This window comes from Limanda limanda, chromosome 1, assembly GCF_963576545.1.
Source record: "Limanda limanda chromosome 1, fLimLim1.1, whole genome shotgun sequence".
In the NCBI taxonomy this organism is placed as follows: domain Eukaryota; kingdom Metazoa; phylum Chordata; class Actinopteri; order Pleuronectiformes; family Pleuronectidae; genus Limanda; species Limanda limanda.
In genome coordinates, this window is record NC_083636.1 from 41386827 (window position 1) to 41407762 (window position 20936).

At 41.3% G+C, this 20936-nt stretch overlaps 1 protein-coding gene across 1 annotated transcript in view; it reads right to left on the reverse strand.

Moving 5' to 3' along the window:
* Positions 1–20936, reverse strand: part of LOC133012197 (pleckstrin homology domain-containing family A member 5-like) — a 194528-nt gene that overhangs the window by 44123 nt on the left and 129469 nt on the right. The window contains exons 4-6 of the mRNA XM_061080181.1: positions 19635–19718; positions 11812–11865; positions 2225–2399 (exon numbers count right to left, since the gene is read on the reverse strand). Of these exons, the coding sequence (XP_060936164.1) occupies positions 2225–2399; positions 11812–11865; positions 19635–19718 (313 nt within the window). The remainder of the gene's footprint in view (positions 1–2224; positions 2400–11811; positions 11866–19634; positions 19719–20936) is intronic.

Genomic DNA, 20936 nt, shown 5'->3' on the forward strand with positions numbered 1-20936 from the left:
AATGGGAGATATGATCCAAATAAAAATTGTCCACATCAACAGATTTCTTACCCTAATCTCAACAAACAATGTGACATGACAAGTGCACTGTGCATTGATTTAAAAAAATGCCCTGTTTGCATCATGCAGATGTAAAGATAAAGCAGTGGACAGCTCCACAATTCAATTCCACTCCATGTCTGTACATATATTGCTCTCTTCTTTCTTTTCACACCACAACATCCAATGCAGTACATTCTCGGTCAAATACTCCCTTAGGAAAGCCTTGACTGGTTGGTATGAGGAGAGAGGAGATGTGGGTGGAATGGAGGAGAGAGAGACCTCTGATGATAGCCTCTCCAAATAATAATAACAATAATGAATGTATGATTGAGCAGCTCTGGAAGCACAGAGAATGAGGACAGAGTGGAAAGCACAGACCACAGGATATGATATCGTATACAGTATATATACATAGAGGGAGACAGAGATGCCCAAAGCCTCATTACCCATATGTTGGATAATGTTAATGGGTAATGGTAGCATTTTAAGCAAAAGTAAACACAAACTATTTAATTATTTACAATGAAAAATACGCTCAAAATATGCTCAGTTACTTTCCGGCTTTTATGACCTTTTTTCCTGAAAAGCTTCATCTTTCCTTCCTCCTCTTCACACAGCCTGTGTGTGGTTCCATTAAAGATGTTAAGCCCATAAATAATGACTTCTAATGAATAAATGAAACTGTGCAGTGTTATGATTTCCTTTGGCCAGTTCAAGCAGAAGTAACACATCAGTTATTCATGAAAACTTCTGATTTGATCTATCCATGCATATTTATTTCCTGTGTGTTTGTGTGGTTTATCAAGCATTTATAAATGCACACGTTGTACAATCTAATGGAGCAGTGACCCACTCCAGGACACCTAGTGCTAGATATAAGGGATGGTTGCGTCCTGAGGTTAACCTACAACATTATTGAAACGACAAATCAGCTCTGACAAGGCTGATGCAGTAATGGATTATGTTGGTGTGTATTACTTCCATTAATTACTCTCATTCATTCCCTCAGTTATAAAAACAGTACAGTTGAAAACTTCTTGAACCAGAGAAGCTGCTTCTCTTGCATAATGCAGCGTGCAATCTATTCAATAGTTGGAAAGTTTGGGAAACATCTTTTTCTTTTTGGTGGAGAGTTAGATGAGAATATTAACATCAGTCTCATTTCTGTACGTTAAACATAAGGCTACAGACAAATACGAGTTAGACTGGAAACAAGGGAAACAGTGAACCTCACTCTGTCCAAAGGATGAAAAATGTGACAACCATACTTAAAGCTGACAACAATATGCCATATTTAATTCAGATTAATTAATTCAAGACAGAAATAAACAACCAGAGTGTAAAAATGACAGCTCAACACTAAATTGTGGGTTATGCATTGAAAGGACTATTTACATATAAGCTCTGAGTAACTGCCTATGAACCTGTTGAGACTCCAGAAAGATATGGTTTCGAACACTGCATCAGTGACACCCATAGAATCCAATCGGAGGTAAATTTCAGGTGTCATTTGTCACATCATACTTTGTCACTTCTTCTTTATTGAACATCATGCACTTACTATTTGTCATCCATCCCCCATCCATCCCCTACTCTTGACTTTATCATTGTATATTTCATAAGCTCATTCATCCTCAAGTCAGTAAAAGGTCACCTAACAATTCATAATAATATATTATACAAAATAAACATACCTGCGTTTTTAATTAGCAAAGACGACATATATTGGCTTGTTTTGTTGTCTTCTTTTTGTTTAAGGAGAACTGCAGTGACTTTTAAAAATGTGCCAGTCAGTATAGGGGCTGATTATTTTCCCTGCATTAATCCAGACTGCAGCTTTCTTTCTAACCTCTTCTGAACAACTTTACACTTGACACTGCACTTCTTTGGCTCCTGAGCAATGAACTGTATCTGCAGGATTTTATCTAATGAACTGTTACACATTGCAGGTTCATTATAAAGTGAAGTATATATCCTGGAACACTACATACAAATATATCAACCTCCCAGCCAGCCAGCCTTGCCCTCTTTACAAGCTCTGCTAAAGATACTTTATAAATGTAACGTTATTAGAAAAGAATGAGATCATAACCACATGCATCAATTTCATTTTTATGAGCCCTGGTCTAAAACACCAGAGGTCTGATCATTCCATTGAATTTATGTTTGTCTGGAGACTGACCCGTGTGGATGATGTACAGGTGGTGGTGGCTGTAGTGGCCGTGGTGGTGGGGCTGCCAGGAAAGGTGCTGTATTCGGAGCCACCTGTGTAGTTTGAAGCCTCGCTCATGGTGCTCATGGGACGTTCCTTCTGGTCACTGCTGCTGTCCTGCTCTGATGAAGCCTTAGGAGCTGGCCTGCAACAGGGCGAGAGACATAGAGAGACAAAGAGAGAAGGAGTCAGTCAGACAGTCAACCTTCTTCCCCATGAAACACAGAGAGTTCATATGGAAACATGGAAGGTAAGGTGGTTTTGAATATAACACCAGAAAGTAAATGAGAGACTGATGAATTAAAAGATTTGACGAATGCTGAGTACAGCAATGACTCATTTCTTTCATTTCTTCATAACGCTGTATTGGTTGTGGAGGTGCGCAGAAGATATTCAAAGGATCATGGCCGTTTGTTTATGTGAGCTCATAACATGTTTCTTGGGGGTACCTTCTGGGCAAGAAGTAAAGAATTTCGAGTGTGCTCTTCCACGGTTGGGCTTTGTCACTTATTAAGATATTTTCATGGAAAGTACCTGGAAGGGGTAGTTGAGGGATTGATTGTCCAGTTTGGTGCCGTCGAGATTGAATCTGGGATTTAGATCATGTTTAGATGATAGCTCAAATGTTTGCTTGTATCCAAAAGGAGCCATATGTAGTGGGTACACACTTAAATATAGAGGTGAGAAGTATAACTGTGCCAAGACAATCTGAGTCCAGCCAACTAATCAGCCAACATCTCATCAGGCAGACCATGTCCTCTCTCTCCTAATGATACACTGTGTCTGTTGGGGCCATTAAAGAGATGGAGGTTGTGGAGGAGAGGACGGGTAAAGTTGCTTGAGTGAGCGCAAGTAGAGGAGGAAGCAGAGTCGAGAGCTGGAGAAACAGAGATAAAGAGGAGAGCTGGTCAATGAATCACGGCTCTCGGGGATGTCACCTCAGATTTACACCTCGAAGTTCAGCCAGTTTAAATGGCCTGCCAACTTGGCCTGACAAATTGAACCAGCTCAAAGTTTTGTTTTTGCCCTGAGCCCAACAGAAGGACAATAGCTAATGTGGGAATAAGAAGGTTCAATGCCCCGGAGCCTGATTAAAACGACCACATAGTGACAGCTCTACGTCTGCTCCCAAGGTCAGGAGAATATGAATAAATGTGACTGTCAATCTGAATATTAAAGGAAATTACCTGTTGCCTGAAGCTGGAGGCCCAAATTATATTCAATGGGACACATGTAACTATTGTTGACATCGTTTTTTATTGCTTTTGATATTTTGGTGGCTCAGAGTGTGGTGCAGGTTTGCAATGCCCAGTGACTAGGGTCAGTCTGATGAACTGACTAGTTTGGTGATCTGGACACCTCAGATTTACTTACTATTTTACTTATGTTTATTTTGGCTGTCCTCTTGTAGCTGTAACACTGCAAATTTTACCGTTGTTTGACTAATAAAGGATTGTCTCATTTCAATCCTACAGAAGCATTTGGCGGTGTCTTTAAAATCTATAGTGCAGGGGTATATCAACCCATTGAAAGCTTAATTGGGTGCATTGGCACTTTCAATGCGAACCCATTCAGATCAGGGCAGATAGGTTCGAGCTGTGTCTTTATTTTATTTGTTCGTTTCATCTTCTTTAAATTATTTCAATCTGTAGAGTTAAAACTCAAGGAATAAATACTTTTACTATCACGCTCGATTGCAAAACTTTGCATGCTGTGAGAGATAAACAAACTGAGCGATAGAGAATTTTATCAGCAGCTTCCAATTCTCTTCTACTTTATTCCCAGGAGCAGGAAAGTGTTTTCAGGGGGAAATCTCTGAACAAACTCACAGTACACTACCTCCCTCTACCAAGTCAGTATGACTGATACAGAAGCCTGAACATCTAACATCTAAAGAGAATGAAGAGCTGATGAGCTGAAGGGTATTGGAGTAAACATTGTACTGACACTCAAAATGGATACTAATGTTGCCAACTTTGGACATTGGTGGCTTTGGGGCTCCTCTTCAGCTGGACTGAAACAATGAGATGATACAAAAATCACTAGGTGGTGGACAATACTTGTACATCCACCACAGACTGGGTTCTTCCAAATATGCATCACCATTACCTGCATTAACAAAGGCTGAATTCAAACCTGCTCCTGACACCATTTCTAAATTGATGCAGATACTACAATCCATCTCTCCTCTTGCTCCACATAGTATACTAGGGAGATAATTGTAATCTTGAAAAGTAATTTTCAATAGATCACCAGCAAATGTCACAACTAAACTCAGGACCTTTGTTTCAGCTCCATCTCCACCCACTCCTTCCTCCAATCATAACTCTACACATTCATCCTGTACAAACTCTACACGTAGATCTGGGCTGAGGAGGAAGAAGACTATTCCTATTCTATAACCTCCGGGGTTGTTTGAACTGAACAACATGGTCAGTATTTTGGAGGAGAACTTCTCCGATATCAATAAAGTTATAGACATTGTGTCCTTTTGCAAAGACTGTGATTTTTACCAATGTATTTAAGATTGCTATTAACAACAAACACAGGATGTAAATAGACAACAATGGTCTGTTATGTAAAAGGAAAAATTATTTTAAAGAAAGTGATATCAACGCAGAGAGGGAGCTTAAGACGGATGTGAGGTAAAAGGTTCAATTAAGGAAAAGATTGAGCAGAGCAGAATACTAATGGGATAGGATCACAGAATAAGAGCAACAGGGGAGTGACTTTGCATGCTTCAAATTCAGATAAACACCTGGCTGATGGACTTATTGGACTTAAGATTTTATCATCAGAATTTTACAGCACAGATGAATGAAATAAAAGTCCACGGCTTTTGCTGCATTTGACATTGATGTAATGAGAGTGACAACATCTATGACCAGGCTCTAAAGATAATGCAGACCAGCTCTACACAATCTCTTACACAATCTGTAAAGGTGCAGAATGTCCACAAAACCTTGCTGTCACAAACGCAATAATCAATATACCCAAAAAGGATTGACATTATATACACTAATGGGTGTCAACTTGCAGGGGAGGAACAAGATCATGCACGAATGGTGGATAACCTAGTGGCTTGGTTTAAGGAATCTTCTCCTCCATGTAAATGTGTCGTAAATGAAAGCGGTGATGATAAGGTAGGGTCTTCACATAGCTTAACTGTTAGAAAGAGTGTTGACATTGACCTAGTGGAGAACTATAACACCATCTTTTGAATCCCAGGTTGAAGCTACCTCCAACAAGCTCGACCAAATACATTTCATCTGAGGTCATGACTTTATTTTAGAACTTTCTGCAAATCTGTTTGTAATCTTTTGTAATACTGTCCAGTAAGAATCGACTTGAAAGTCTTGTTAAAATATAAGAAAGATCAGAAGTCAGACCAAGCTTCTGATCATATATTAACAGGGAAGGGTAGGTATGAGGGCTAATGCTAGATCTCCAGGACCATCCACTCTGGAGGGAGGTTGAAGTGTGGGCCATCATTTCAGGTCACATGTTTTAGGGATGAAAAGACTCTTTGAATCCCATGAGGAGTGCCGGTGGTAATATGTGCCAGATGACAGGCTAAAGATGTGTAATACATGTTTCAAACTCATGATCCAATAAAACATTTTTGAGCATGGGAAAGCCCTCAAAAAGCCCATTCACTACGCTCAGAATAATCCTTACAATTTCAATAGGGCCTCCCACCGGAGGTGCTCGGGCCCTAAATAGAAGGAACATACACAAAATGTTTGACTTTGATTTTGTTCACTAATTTGAACAACTTGATAAGCAGATGCATTTTTTTGCAGACAGTTTAATAAAGACTGATTTTGACCAATCAAAGCTCTTCGCAGTGCTGGATCTCAGAGCCCTTAGTGTCATGCATTTTTAAAAAGAGATTCCTGTGGAGCACTTGATGCTCCCTGCAGTTATCCATCCCTCAGTTTTGTAAAAGCACTTTAGGCAAGTCAGCTTGTCACATTTAATACTGAGTTCTTCATTGGGGGTAAATTAGTAGTTGTCACACCGCGGTGAGGTTCGTCTTGTCTTGGGGTTTTTGTCTCGTAACTTCCTGTTTTATTTTGAAATCCTAACTCTCCTCTCGTTTCAGGTCACTTGCCCTTCCTCATGTGTCACCGGTCTGATTGTCTCTGATTGTTTCCACCTGTTCCCTTCACCCTCATGTGCTTATAGTCTGCGTCTCCCCTTTGTCTTGTGCCGAAGTGTTTCGTTCTTGTTCGTGCACCTAAGCCTTACCCACAGTCATTGTCGTTTTTGCCAAAGAGTTTTTTGCTACGCCACGTAAGTTGTTTTCTGTTTCCTCCTTGAGAGTGATTTTTCGTTTGTTAAAGTTTTCCAGTTTAGCTTTGTTTGGTGTTGTTTGTAATCTGTTTTTCTTCCTCCCTTTTGGAGCGATTTATGTTTAGAGAGATTTAGTTAGTTTGTTGAGCCTCCTGTTTAGGTGAGCCTTTTCTTTTGCCCCGTTCATTAGTAGTTTGGTTTTCCTCCTTCGGGAGCGCTTTTGATTTCTTGCTCTTGCCATTTGTTTGTCCTCCTTCGGGAGTGATTTATGTTTAAAACCTTTTTCTTTTTCTAGTGTGTGTTTTGTATTTATTAGGAAGTTTTCTTTTCCCCCAGTTATTTCTTGCCAGGTATTATATTATTATAGATATAGTTAGTGAGATTTTCATAGCCTTCTTGTTTGTCACTCTGCATTGAGGTTCTGAATTCAATAAAGTGTGCTGGTACGTGATATTCTCTGCTTCTGAGTCCTCATTCCAGTCCAGGCCTGACAGTAGTATTAGTTAGGGTGGCTACAATGGTAAATTGCATGTATGATTCATTACGTGGCAGCATTCTGAATTCTGAAAAATTGTTCTGTAGAAGCTTCAGCAGGTATGTTTGCGTTACACATCACCGAACAGCTTCAGAAAGTTGACAAGCACCAGGTTACACCCTGGCTATATCTCCACATACAGGCTGAGCCATTTACTGAATTTCATCCCACTCATCCTTCCCTTGCAATCCCATTCTCACTCTACTTTCACTATCTGATAAAGGCACACAGGCCCAAAATATACAACATTTTTTTCAAAGAATCATGTCTTCCTTTTGATTGTGGTGTTGACAAGCGTCATTTTTAATTAGGAGGAGTTCTCATTGATTTACTGTGTGTTTTTGGTGGAATGAGGGAAAGAAAAGAAACGTATACTAAGAAATTTTGAATCGAGCTCTGTAATACAACAATGGATCAAAGGACTATATAAGATGTGAAAAGGGACAATTTGCAGTAACAAACCCAAAGAGAAATAACAGCAGCTCTTCAGCTCTGTGCCTCCAAAGCCTTAATTAACTCATTGTTTTGATTTTCCAGCCCACAAAACTCTTCTTGAATGCGTTTGGTGCCAGTGAGAAAGCTTTGATCAAACCAATGTACACACTACCTGCTAAGTATGAGCACATAGAGAAAGTTCATATCCTTAGGTGCATGTCTCCACCAACAGCCCCTTGTGCTCCGTCCCAATTTACTTGGCCCAGCCCTTGGTTTTGCATGTGGCCGTGGTGGGCTGGTGTTGTCACGTTTCATTATATGATGTAGGGGTAGGCCTTCAAACCCCCTATGAACTTCGGTATATTACGAACCCCGCTACAAACGAATTCCCGAATACTTTACAAGCGGACTTCATATATGAAGTTTGAATAAAACTACCCAGCTCATGTTTTAAAATGTTCAGTGCGGGGCAGAAGTTTCTATGGACAGGACTAATGTTACATTGATATAACAGATATAAACACACTGAGTGTGTGTTGATCAATAGATGACTGTGTCCTGTCTGTCCTGCAGTTGTCAGATGTGTCACTTTTATAATATTGGTTGATAACGGCTGGTAATATATTATCATTTGTTGATATTGTCCTAACTCCTAGGGAAGGAATTTCTAGCTCACTCCCTTGTGGCTCCATTTGGATGGTAACACTTCGTACACTAGTACACTATATCTGGGGTTGGGGCAAAGGGAGAGGAACTGGGGCAGGGCCTTGGTCTGTATGAGCCTGATATGAGGAATACATGTTGGGTTTCAGACAGAATCACAGCTCTAAATGAATGCAAATGCTTCTCCATCTCTGCTGGATACAGAAAAGTTTGCATACACAAAGATGCCACTCTGCAGACCAAACACAAAATCTAAAGCAAAGTGAACAATCGAAAAAAGTTGAAATAAACTCTTGTCTCAGCAAAAGCCAAAGACTGTGCTATATCTTGCTACTTCCTACAGGGAATTATACTGCATTGAAAGCTGCTATCTATCTCCACTGCTGTGTTTTCAAATCACTAAGACACCCACACTGTGGGTGTAAACACACCAGTCTATTCACAGCAGCCTGGCAATTTCACTGAAGTAAGAGGATACACAGAGGGATTCTGAATAAGAACACCTTCATTATGAAATATTTTTCAGATGAGCTGGCACCATTACAATACAGAACGAATTGTGTACATGTGCTTAAAATATGCAAGTGTGAAGGCATTTAGCTTTCGGAACCGTTGTCAGAGGTGGATGTTGTGAGATTGCTTAAATCACCTTCGGTAACAAAAGCCCTACATGGGGAAGGCGGACTAACACAAACACACAAACAAAATGCCCACTTATCAAATAGCCAATCTGTTTTTCCCTCTCGTGCCTTTTCAATCCTTCCCACTGTCTCATCTTGTCTGCCTTCTCATCTTTCAGTCGCACGGTGATCTTAGCCTTTATTAACCTTTCCTCCATAAACCCCTTCCCCTCGGTTGCTCTGTGTATTCCTACTTCAGTGACTTGCTGATGAAACTGGTTTGTGGGAGCGCTGGCGATGCAGGGTGTTACTCAGCCATCTGAGCAGGATCTAAGCAGAGAGCTCTGGAATGAGATAAAATGGAGCTTTCCCCATGATCCATTTGCTTCCAGTTTGGCTGCCACTGCACAATAATCACCAGTGTTAATTTGCTGTGAATCTTACTGATGTAATAATGACTCTGCTCTATTTCAAACATCAATCTTTTTGTCCTCTGTTCTAACTTACTTGGGGTTTTAGTCATTATGGGAACATCAGCTGATAGTCTAGCATGACCATCTCTTTTTGTATGTCTCCCTGCTGGCAACAGCTGGAACCTAAGGCATTGTGTTTTTAGAATGCTGTGTAGGAATTTCCTCACATTTGAGCTTGAGGATGAACAGATTGGATTTGGTGGTTAATGGTCAGACATCTCAGAATCACCTTAAGGGGATCTCATAAAATTGTTTGCTTTTATGGAAGACTGAATGTTCAGGGTCACTGTGACCTCACAGCACCAGTTTTGGCCAGAACTCATGACTTCATGAGCTTGTTAGAAAAAAAATGTACTTAATATGTCTTATTAATCCCCTTTTCTTCCACACGAACAAGACCAAGGAAATGATCATGGACATGAGAAAGGAGAGGAGAACTCATTAGCCACTGATCATCCGGGGGCTTGAGGGTGAGCAGCTTCAGATTCCTGGACGGTGATGACCTCACCTGGACACTAAACACCGACCAGCTGGACAAGAAAACACAACAGCGACTGTACTTTCTGAGGAGGCTGAGGAAATTCGGCATGTCATCAAATATCCTCAGCAACTTCTACTGCTGCATCATTGACAGCATCTTGACCAGCTGCATCACCGTGTGTTATGGGAGCACCACTGCAATGGAGACCATTGAGAGGATCACCGGGACATCACTACCCTCTCTGCAGGGCATGGTCCAGAGAAGAGCCTGCTCCATTGTTAAAGACCCAAACCCACCCCCAACACGGACTGTTCACAACTCTGCCCTCTGGTAGAAGGTACAGAAGTGTGAAATCCAGGATGTCGAGACTGAGGAACAGCTTTTATCCAACTGACATCAGACTGTTAAACACTCACTGGCCCTGACACCACCCTGGTTTTCCTCTGCATTGGTATCAGCAGCAAAGTAAAAAAACTGATAATATATTTTATAGAACTGTGGAATTAAAAACAAAGGTCTGCCTATTAAAAGTCTGATTTTCTCTACGGTCAAATAAAATTATAGATCTGAAAAGCTAAATGACACTAATGATTTCCACTTTGAAAGATTTCTAGGCTGAACCAAGTTAGCCTTGGTTGAAAATCATTTCCGGATTGTTTATCACTGAGGAAATTCCCCTTTCTTTTATAAGTCTGCTGCTTTGATTTAATGAGTTGCAGTTCAGTATGAGGCAGTTGAAAGCTTCGAATGGGACAGAACCCTGTCATTCGGCAAATAAAACAAGTGTTGTGGCAGAAGCAGTAAACGTGATAGAGGCAAGGCAGACAGAAAAGCACTGGTTACACACTTCAGAGGAAACTTGAGCTTCCCCTGCTGTATACTAGCAGCATACACATTATTCATCTGAGCATCGAATCGTTTGAGCATTCTTGTTGCATTGTGGCTCAGCAGCGATTCACGCAAAGTCAAAACGCAGCAAGACAAAACAATGGAGCTCTGAGTTAGAGATAAATGGAGCTGAATACAAAGCTGGACAATACATCCTGGATAAATGTTTCAGCTGTTGATCTCTTGAAACTCAGATGTAACACCACTAACACAGTGGGCATTTTTGTGTTGCGTTGCTATTACATGATATGATAAATACATTTAAGATCAAGTGGCTCCTTGGCCCTGAGCCCTGCGTGCTCCTCACTCACAGATAAGGAAAGTAGCTGTACTGTATGTCGAAGTTTTACCTCAGTTTCTATCACTCTCTGTCTTTGATTTATTTTCCTCCTCTCACTACAAGTCTGTTTTCTTTTGTTAGGTAGAGTTTACACATTAGCTGTTGTCCATTTCCATTACCTGGTGGAAGCCACTGAACACTTAAATGGAGACTTTTTCCTAATAGTTTTGTGGCAGATAGATTTGCAAAGTGAATTTGAATTTAATGAAGAAGAAATATAAACACACATGAGCCGTTTTCAGACACAACCTCCGGGTAAAATCTGGAGAATTAGCTACGGAGTTTACCCAGAGTTTGCCTTTCACAGCTGCAAACCACAGCGGGAGGTTCTCTGCTCAGAAGCGTTCACAACAGCAACAAATCCTGCGCATTTTTCAGGTGAGAGATGGAGCTCTTATCACCAAAAACTCTCTTGATACATTAGTGTCACCGCTTTTTTCAACGGGAGATATTTGCTCTCTTTTAGTTTTTTAATTATTGCGTCTGTCGTGTGTTAGAAGCGTCGTCAACCCCCTTTGTAATGACAGGTTAAAGCAAAAACACCTGTCTTCTGCCACTTTAACTCCCAGTCACGCTCTCTCCTTCGACAATCAACCAGAAACCTGCTCCAGTTCACGTCTTGTATTATATTCTTATATTATGACATTACCATCTGATTTGAATAGTCAAGACAACAACCAGATGTAGAGCTGCTCATTTAAACTTGCCCATTGCTTGACATTCTCCATGCAACAACGTCTGGGGTTTAGTCACTGCAAACTAGTAGTGAAAGCATAAGGGCTGATAAAGAAGCTGAAGCTCTGTCAGTGAAGTGAGGGGTCATTACCTGGTGGGAGCCTCTATAGGGCTGTCAGGGTGGACAAGCTTTCCACAACTCTCGCTAGAAACAGAACAAGGGAGGGAGAAAGAATGACAAAATAATAAGAACTCAAATAATGACTTAAAAATGAAAAATCGGTCGTGCTGCATGGAATAAAGAATGGTGGAAATGATATAATCCAGAATAAAGAAACGTAAAATAGGAAGAGGAAGTAGTTCTTTCATCACTGTAGATGAGGAAGGGCAAATATTGTTTTCTTGTCCGTGCAAATGAATCATGTGAATCCATGTGAACGCAGGAAGCTTTTGTGGACAAACAGAAAAGTCTTTGTTCTTGTAAACACCACCAGTCTGCAACTGTCTCCCTCCAGCCTGTCTGATCATTAATTCAATATCAAACTATTTTTCCTTTCAGCTTTTCTAGTCATGGCTTTGATCAAACCGTCAGCCCACCAACGTTTGCAGCCTACCATTAGTCAAACATCACCACAACAGTTACTCTCCCTCTGTTTTCCTTCAGATTTTCAGTCTGGCATATCTGTCTGTTATGGTTTACAACTGTTTTCCTGTCTTCTAATCTCTCCACGTTGTTTGTACAGTCACACAACTGAAGACATGTGAGCGGAATCCATGAATAATTAAGTACGGAGGCAGATGCAGGAAGCAGGAAGAAAGAAAGACAGAATGACAAAGAGACAGAGAGAAGCGGTCAGAGCTCGGCACATCTTTCAAAACTCCTCAGCCTCAAAACTTCTGAGGATGGGGTGAGAAGAAGGCTATTAACAAAGCATCAGGGATGTGAACCGAGCAAGAGAGCAGTGAATGCATCACAAAAGAAGGGACTGAGGGAAACTAGAGAATCATTAATAACAGCAAGCTTCAGAGGGGTTTGTATCCTAATGAGATTATTGGAAGAAAACTTCTCCCCCAGGGGGAAAAAGCAACTTACTGGATGAGGGTTTTAGGAATCACTTCATTTAAACTTTTCCGTGAGTGACATTTGAATAGATGAATAGCTGTGAAGCACTGACTATCATTAAACAGCCTCGGGCAGTGCAGGAGTAGAAATCGAATTTGTGATAGGAAGAAGTATCAAGAGATGGATAAAAAAGGGTGAAGGATAACAGAGACACAGTATGCCAATGAAGGATGTGTGAGAGTCCGCTCAAATCACAATTATTCATCTGTATTGCACTGTTCCACTATTCCCAAGCTCATTTGGCCTCTTATTAGAAGGACATCGTGGGTTTCATTGACAACTGAGCCAGCAGGGGCACAGAGGAATGATGTCAATGAACAAAACTGGAAAAGGTGGCAGAATACTACGCTACGTTGGAAGCTACAGTCTATGGTTGGGAGTGGGGAGGGTCTGTAGAAGTGGTTGCTACTGCGACCTGCATGGCCACACCTCAAACTCAAATCCTGAGCTGGATCACATGCTGATCATAGAGATAAGACAGGATGTCCAGATCCAAGCTGTGACCCATGTGCTTTAGTTCAGGCTGCTGGTTCACAACATTTACTGATCCCATTCAAACAAAGGAGAAGTCTGGTCTGTTGAGTTCCAGTGAGTGCACCTGTGGACATATTCCCAAAGCCATTGACAGATGAACGGATGTTAAATGAAGTACATCACATATTCCCTGGCTGTGGAACCAAACTTAAAGCAACTCAACAGCTCAGTTATTCTAGCTGCAATTGAATTGTGATAATATCTGTTTATATGCATTTAATATATTTTTGGGATTTGATTGATAACACGTTTGAATGGCCATAATAAAATCAACATCGCAAAGCCAAGATTTCCCTTCACTATTTTAATTCATATTTTCAATTTCTAGAAACAGCAGACTTCATAAACACCATCTTCCACCATCATCTTTGCTTTCATTCCCACATGATTTCAGTTACATGGATAAACCTGTGGGAACTGAGGCAGCAGTAACATAAGCAGGCCTTTTTTTAAATTTAATTGGGAAATGCAGCAATTGAGATTATATGGCTGAACATGTTGACCTGTCCCCAAATGACTGATCATCCCAACTCTCCAGCAGCAGCATGACAGCAGTGTGTGTGTGTGTGTGTGTGTGTGTGTGTGTGTGTGTGTGTGTGTGTGTATATATATGAGCGTTCCCTTTTCGGTCACATCCAGCAGCCTCTGAGACCGTGAAACCACTCGGAGCTGCTGTTGAGCTGCACCTCTGTGATGTGCTGGGTTGAATCTGAGCAGCTGAGATGATCTTGAGCCTGGAGGGGAAGCTTAGAGCTGGTGCGCATTCGTTTTCATATTCTTTTAAAGTTTCAGAGGAAAAGGGAGAAGTGGAGAAGCTTGAGTGCTCAAGTGGCACAAAGACGCTTTTATGTTACATTAAAAACAGCATGTGACGTGTTCAAAACACAGTGCATAATGATGCATAACATGAGTTTTCTTGTTCTTTTATTCTCTTTTTTAATTTTTATAAAATAGAGCATTCCCTGACCTCATTGAACTATGCACATAATAAAATAGGTTGAATAAAGTGAATGTATGATTTATAAAAGGAGAGAGGTTTTTGAAGGGGTCCATTACAGAGGAACATGGTAATGTTCACTGTTTGCAATGTTCCTTTACAACAAAGTCTTGTTACGACAACCTGCTCCACTTGGTTGAACGTTCAGATATAATGTAACACAAGTCCATCTTTGTATGAACATGTCCATGTACAGTTGCAGTCTTGTGATTGTTCGTTCCAACATGTAAAACCTTTTCAGTCTTGGCATCCAATGAGTTACAGATGTTGGATTTTTTCATCATTCCAGTTCACTGCATTATTTCCTTGGAAAGTATCTCAAAGGTATATGCAGTATGTATCTCGGCTCTGTGCTGTAAATCAGTTGAGGTACATCTCTTCAAAGAGAAACAGTGGTTTTCAGAGAACATCCATTTTCGTACTTTCTCTTTTAACACTTGCCATGTTAATAAAAACGGTGGCCCACCATTTTTCCAACATAGTGCCACAAAAGGTGCGGTGTGGCCTAGAGGGTAGAGTGGGCGTGCTCCAACAAGAAGGTTGCCGGTTCAATCCCCACTCTTCCCCATCTGCATGCCGAAGTGTCCTTGGCAAGATACTGAACCCCTAAATGGCCCCTCATAAATGTTGAATGTACTAAAAATGTAAGTCGCTTTGGACAAAAGCGTCAGCTAAATGACATGTAATGTAAAAGGTTCTTTGAATTTTGTCAAATGAAAAAAAAGGGTGTATACAATATGTAATTTTTTATTTCAAATCAAAGTCCACAGATTGCATCGTGAAAAAAAAATTGCATTCCTCTAATTTATCTAAAGGAATCTGTCTGCTGGCACAAGAAACGATGCAGGTAACTATCAAAACAATCAAAAAAATGTTGAATCAGCGCAATGCTGTATCATTCAATAAGACGTTACCTTGTTCTATCACTTATAGTCATAGGTTAATTTATAAAATAAGCTTTTAAATACATCCATCTTTCTTTCAACTGGACTTCATTGATCGTATTCCATTTTGACAATTGTATGAGGGTAAATATCTGTCAAGTGAAAAGTGCAGCATGTTGATGTTGGGTTTGCTATAGCTCGCCATAATCATGTAATACTGACATGATGTTTCCTCTGAAGATTGATGCTCACCAGCACCTAACCGTTTCACTCCATGAGTCCCTCCATCAGCACCAACTTCATTTTACCACAAGCCCCCAAAGTTGAGGCTAAAAAAACAATTATTTTAGTACTTTTACATCCCGGCCTGTGATGAACATCGAAGCCACAAATGCCAAGCTTTGCATGTCCGCAAGTCTAATAACATTCACCATGCATGGTACCTACTGAGCCTGAAATTTTAAGCAAAGACATTTGACTTTCACTCATCATCATGCCAGTTGGCGCAAAACATGGTGAGACTCTCATTAGAGACACAGCCGCAGTCCAACACCTTTGGTCCTGTTACTTTCTCACCTGCACTCAACAAGTTTAAAAATACAAGCCATGCACACCTCATCTACATAACCTACATACACACAGACACAAACACACACATGCAGGCACCTCATCACTCCACTCCAAACAGGAGAAGTGTGAAAGCAGTGATAATTGGGAAGGGAGATGGAGTGATAGAGTAAGTGAAAGTTAGGAAGAGAGAGTGTGTGAGAAAAAGAGAGAATGCAACTGCACTGAACTTGATTTCAGCAAAAGTATGTGTGTGTCTGTAGGTGTGTATGTGTGTGCGCGTGCATCGCAGACGGTCGGTATCTCAGCTGCACATTCGAAGACGGGAGCGGATTGAAATACCATCCTGACGACTCTTTTGGAGCTGGAGCGTGTAATTGCCGCAGTTTGTTTGTCTCTCTCAGAAGCTGCGGTCCTAAATTTAATTTCAGCGCCGTCATCCTGACTTTTTGTTGCTTTCTAGATTGTCTCCCGGGGAGTAAAAAATGCTTTCTTTATAAGAAGCATGTGTGTCATCCGCAGAATGGATCCCATTTCAGAGTTGATGGGTGGGGAGCATCCAGGAGTCAGTCATCCTGACAGCACAGAGTGAGGGAGGGAGAGCGTTGGATGAGATTTTCTGTTTGGGTTTGTGGGTCTGAAGCATAACTGCTACAAACGGAGTGAAGAGACTGACAGCAGATGACAGAAAATGTAGAAAAAGATGGATGCGCTTGATAAACAGATGCAAATAAACAATCTGATCAGTGTTGGCATTCACAGACCGACTGAACCTTGGTAAGTCAGGCACACAATCACACTCCACCACTTAAAAGCAAGAAGGCCAAGGCGGATGGATGTGACAGCGGGCTGCAGCACAGCAGAACCTCTCCACGCTCACTAACTTGACAGCAACGTTCTACCAGAACCTGGAGCTGGAGCCAGAGGGTGAACATGGAGCTGTTTCTCTTCCAGAGACAAGACTTCTGATAGACGATACATTTTTTCAGTCGAGCTTCATATCTATGACAACATACACATCCATTTATTTTCTGAAATCTGAGAATGAGGCTAAATCTCCACACCGAGGGATCCCAACACCTGACAAATTCACAACATCAACACAATGACCCCTGGAAGGTGAAGTTGTTCTTTCAATCTTGCTCTTCTTCAAGCTAATGGCTACCTCTTGACCATTTGGAGCAATACCGCTACCTACAGTTAATAGTGCAGTACAGCTTCATGAGCACATCATTGCAGTTGGCCGCTAATCACAATGATTTGTTGTTGGAGCTATTCCTTGGCTTCGAAAACTGAAAATTGTTACATTGGAAGAAACCAAGGTTGAAAAGTTGTCATGAGAAAGGGTGTGTGTTCAGTGAGGTCTGTGTCCGTTGTGTGACGAGACTCATGCTCGATGTGCGTGAGTTGGCCCTTCAGAAAAGGAAGTGATTATTAACAAGAAGCTACTGCTTGTTCTGGCTGCCGTTGTGCAATTGTGAAGGTTTGCTGTTGGATGAGTCTGCGGAGCCGGACGCAATCTAGCCAGCGTGTATAAGACAGAAATTGGAGGAGAAATGGAAAGAGAGACAGACACCAAGTTCTTGGGTCTGCGTAACGTGGATCGGTACGTAACGGCAGTTATGTATTGCGGGTACATTACATCCAAGAACCAATCTGCTTCCTATTCAGCCACTGCCTCCAGGAATGGCGGGCACAGCAGCGAACTGAAATCAGACTCAGTGGACTTGGACCAGTCTGCAGAGTGTGGACTGTGACATGCAGAGTGGTGGGTGTGTGGGTGTCCATGCCACTGAGAGCGGTACGTTATGTAGCGGCACACTGATGCTCTGTTAAAGGCCCTAACAGCTGCATGGACACATCGCCCTGTCTGTGCTTATTATATACTGACATGGTACAATCAGAGCTACACTCCACCACACCACTACAGTGAGAGCCAAAAATTAACAGACAAAAATCATTCAGTCATTATGTCTGTGAGATGTGATTGTCCACTCATCAGACAGATCACTTCTAAATAGATCAAAACTAAATCTATTCCACTATACAATCTTAAATAAGGCAGAATGAAGTATTGTAAAAGGAAAAATGTATATAATTATATTTCCTCTGCTGATCTTAAAACATCAATACTCTTTGCATTCGCTTTTGTTCTACCGTTCCACTTTTTCTACAGAGTCAAGAAAGAAACTTGTCAGAGGTTCAGGTGAAAGCTGTTGCATCTTGTGGGTAGATCCCTAAATATAACGGATGAGAAATGAAATAACTTAAACTGCTGCATTGTCCGACCTCACATCTCCATTAGGTGTAAGAGGGTGTAGGGAGCCAGGCTTCAATAACTCCTGTGAAACGTTAGAAATCTCTGCTCATTGTTTGCATGATGTGCAGAATTGTGATCATAAAGGAAAGAAACTTCTTCTTTGACTACTTGCAGTTCTGGTTCACGCTGAAATTCCTAGATTCCTCTGACGCTGACAACACAGCCTGAGTCTGATTATTATGATCAAAGACCTGAACTTATCAAAAGCAAATTTGTTTCTATCCTCTTTGGACAGATTTATGGAAAACCCGCCGTAACAATATCAAAGATATGTTGCACTAACACTGAAAGATGTCAGCACCCCTGTGTGAATGTGACACTGACACTCAGGCCACACTGGTTGCATGTGCGGTGTGTGATGGCTGTGTCGCCGATCTGCTGATCACAGTCTGCGGTGGAGCTGCTACTTGAGGTTTGTGGTATGACTGTATTTCCCAGAATAAAAGCAGATCTGTAAATGTCACCACTCTACACTATGAAGTCGTGCATCTTCTGGTTCTGAGATAAAGATAATACAAGCTGAGGAATGGGTTCAGTCAACAAAAAGCTAGAGACCTTCTACTTTGAAACAGGTACAGGAAGTGTTGCAAATATTTATATCAGTGACATATTCGACAGATGTAGACCTTGAGACTGTGGTGAAAGATGATAAAACTAAAACTTAGTAGTGTGGATGTCTAAACTAATTTAATAAAAAATAGGCTTCATGACTGTGTCTGTCGAGGTAACAATGAGACAAGAATGTCAACAAATACAACAAATCACCCTAATCACTTGCTTTCATTATCCCATAAAAACTAGAATTACTGTCTCACAGTTGTTTGCCTCCACCAAACGGTGAAGTGTCAGGAAATATGGTCACAATCTCGCCCTCTGTTCCAGAGTCGTAGCGTTTAATAACGACCGGAACATTCTGCCGTCACATTGATGTTGACCTGTGTCCTTTTGGATATAAAATGTCATCAGTTCATCATTTGATCTCTTTGTGATTATTAGAATGTGAGTCTTTGAGTTATGTGCAAACTTGTGCTTTGCACAGTCACAGTGACTTTGAAAATCCGATTCTGAGCCAAGTATGTAGAGAAGTTTGGAAACGTTGAAAACTGCTGCTACGTTTCACTGTGGACGGACAGAAACAGAGAGCTTTGGAAACAATGACATCACAACCGCTTGCTAATTGGGTCTTTTCGGCGTAGCCTTTGCTGATTCGTCAAGATCTTATCAGCATTAGCTACCAGCTCACTTACCAGTGTATAACGCAACATGGACAATAAAATTAGTTCTGCGGACCCTGTTGTCTTTGAGGAAACACGGTTTTCCTATGAAAACCTAGTAGGATGCGTGTAGCCCCACTCGCTCTGGTCTAAGCCAGATTGTCTTCTGTCCTCATGCAGGACATTCACATGATGTCACAGCTGGACGGTGCAGCTGCAGCAGGCGTTGAAAAGAATGATTCCAACTATAAGAGTTTCCTTTGACCTTTCAAATCAGTGCAGAAATCAGAAGCATACAGCGCTGTATGGGTGTGTCACAGTGCACAGAGACTTACTGTTCATTTACAACAAAGATGCAGTTGTCTTGGGAGGGGACTCCTGAAACCGGGTGCTTGCAGGTCACCTTTCGCTCATTGTGACTGCAGGGAAAGATAGAGTCAGAGAGAGGCAGAAGACAAAGGAGGGAGAGAGAGAACATTGCATGAGTGAAACAACAACACAAATCATTCAAAACAGGAGATGTACACGAAGAAAAGGAGACAAAGTTTAAGTCAAAAGGTAATACAGGACATATCTGTCAGCTAAGAAAGAATCACATCTGCATGTTAAACCTTTACAAAAAACTAAACAGGTTCGTCAGCTCCCTGACAGTGAGAGTGAGGAGGGGGGGCTGCTGCCCTCAGAAACACACTGCAAACACACTCACTCACACACCTGGAGGAATGGGTGATGCTGAACTTCAGCATGATGTCCAGTTTCTTCTCAGCAGTGACAAAAAACAAGTTGTTGCAGATAAGCACGAAGTTCCTTCCATGAAAGCACCAACAGTATGGAAACCCGTATCCGGAGCAGCAGACGGGACAGTGTGAGAGCGACTCGCAGCACAACACTGAAGTGACTCTCTCTCGCTCTCTCTCACTCTCTCTTCTCACCCAGTGGCACTTCCTGTACCCATTTTCCCTGTTCTCCTTCCTGCTTTCATCATCTGTCCAGCCTCTGGTTTGAGCTCTCTTTCTGTCTCGTCCCTGTTCTGTGCTCTCTCTGTTCTACTGACTTGATTTCATTGTAATCAATTCACAGGCACATTTAACAAATGGACTGCATTGACAGTATGTAGTGCTTAGAGTCTCAAATACCACACAGTGCGCTTTACATAACGAGTCGTTTCTCGTTTTTTTCTATTTTTCTATATGAAGTGGTTCACTGTCAAATCACACTCCCACACACTCCCTGCTCAGCCATCAGGGGCAATTTGTCAGCGTCTTGCCCAAGGACACATCAACATGCGGATCGGAGGAGCTGGGGATCGAACCACTGACCTCATGATTAGTGGATGACCCGCTCTCCCTCCTGAGCCTCCTGACTTGATCACGGACAATAAAGAGAAAAACTCAATCTTAACTGTCTACTTTTCAACCACAGAACATGGGCTTATCAAATAACTTAAATAGTCATTATTTTTTTATCAAACAAACAATATCAATAAATTGATCATTAATATTCTAACCCCTCACATTGCGTTTAAAAAAATATTATTTGATTAAAAAAATATTTGAATCACTCTAAAAACCTTATTCATTTATTTAACTTATGTGATTAGAAATAAATGAAGTCTAAGCAGTGAGTGCTCTGATTGG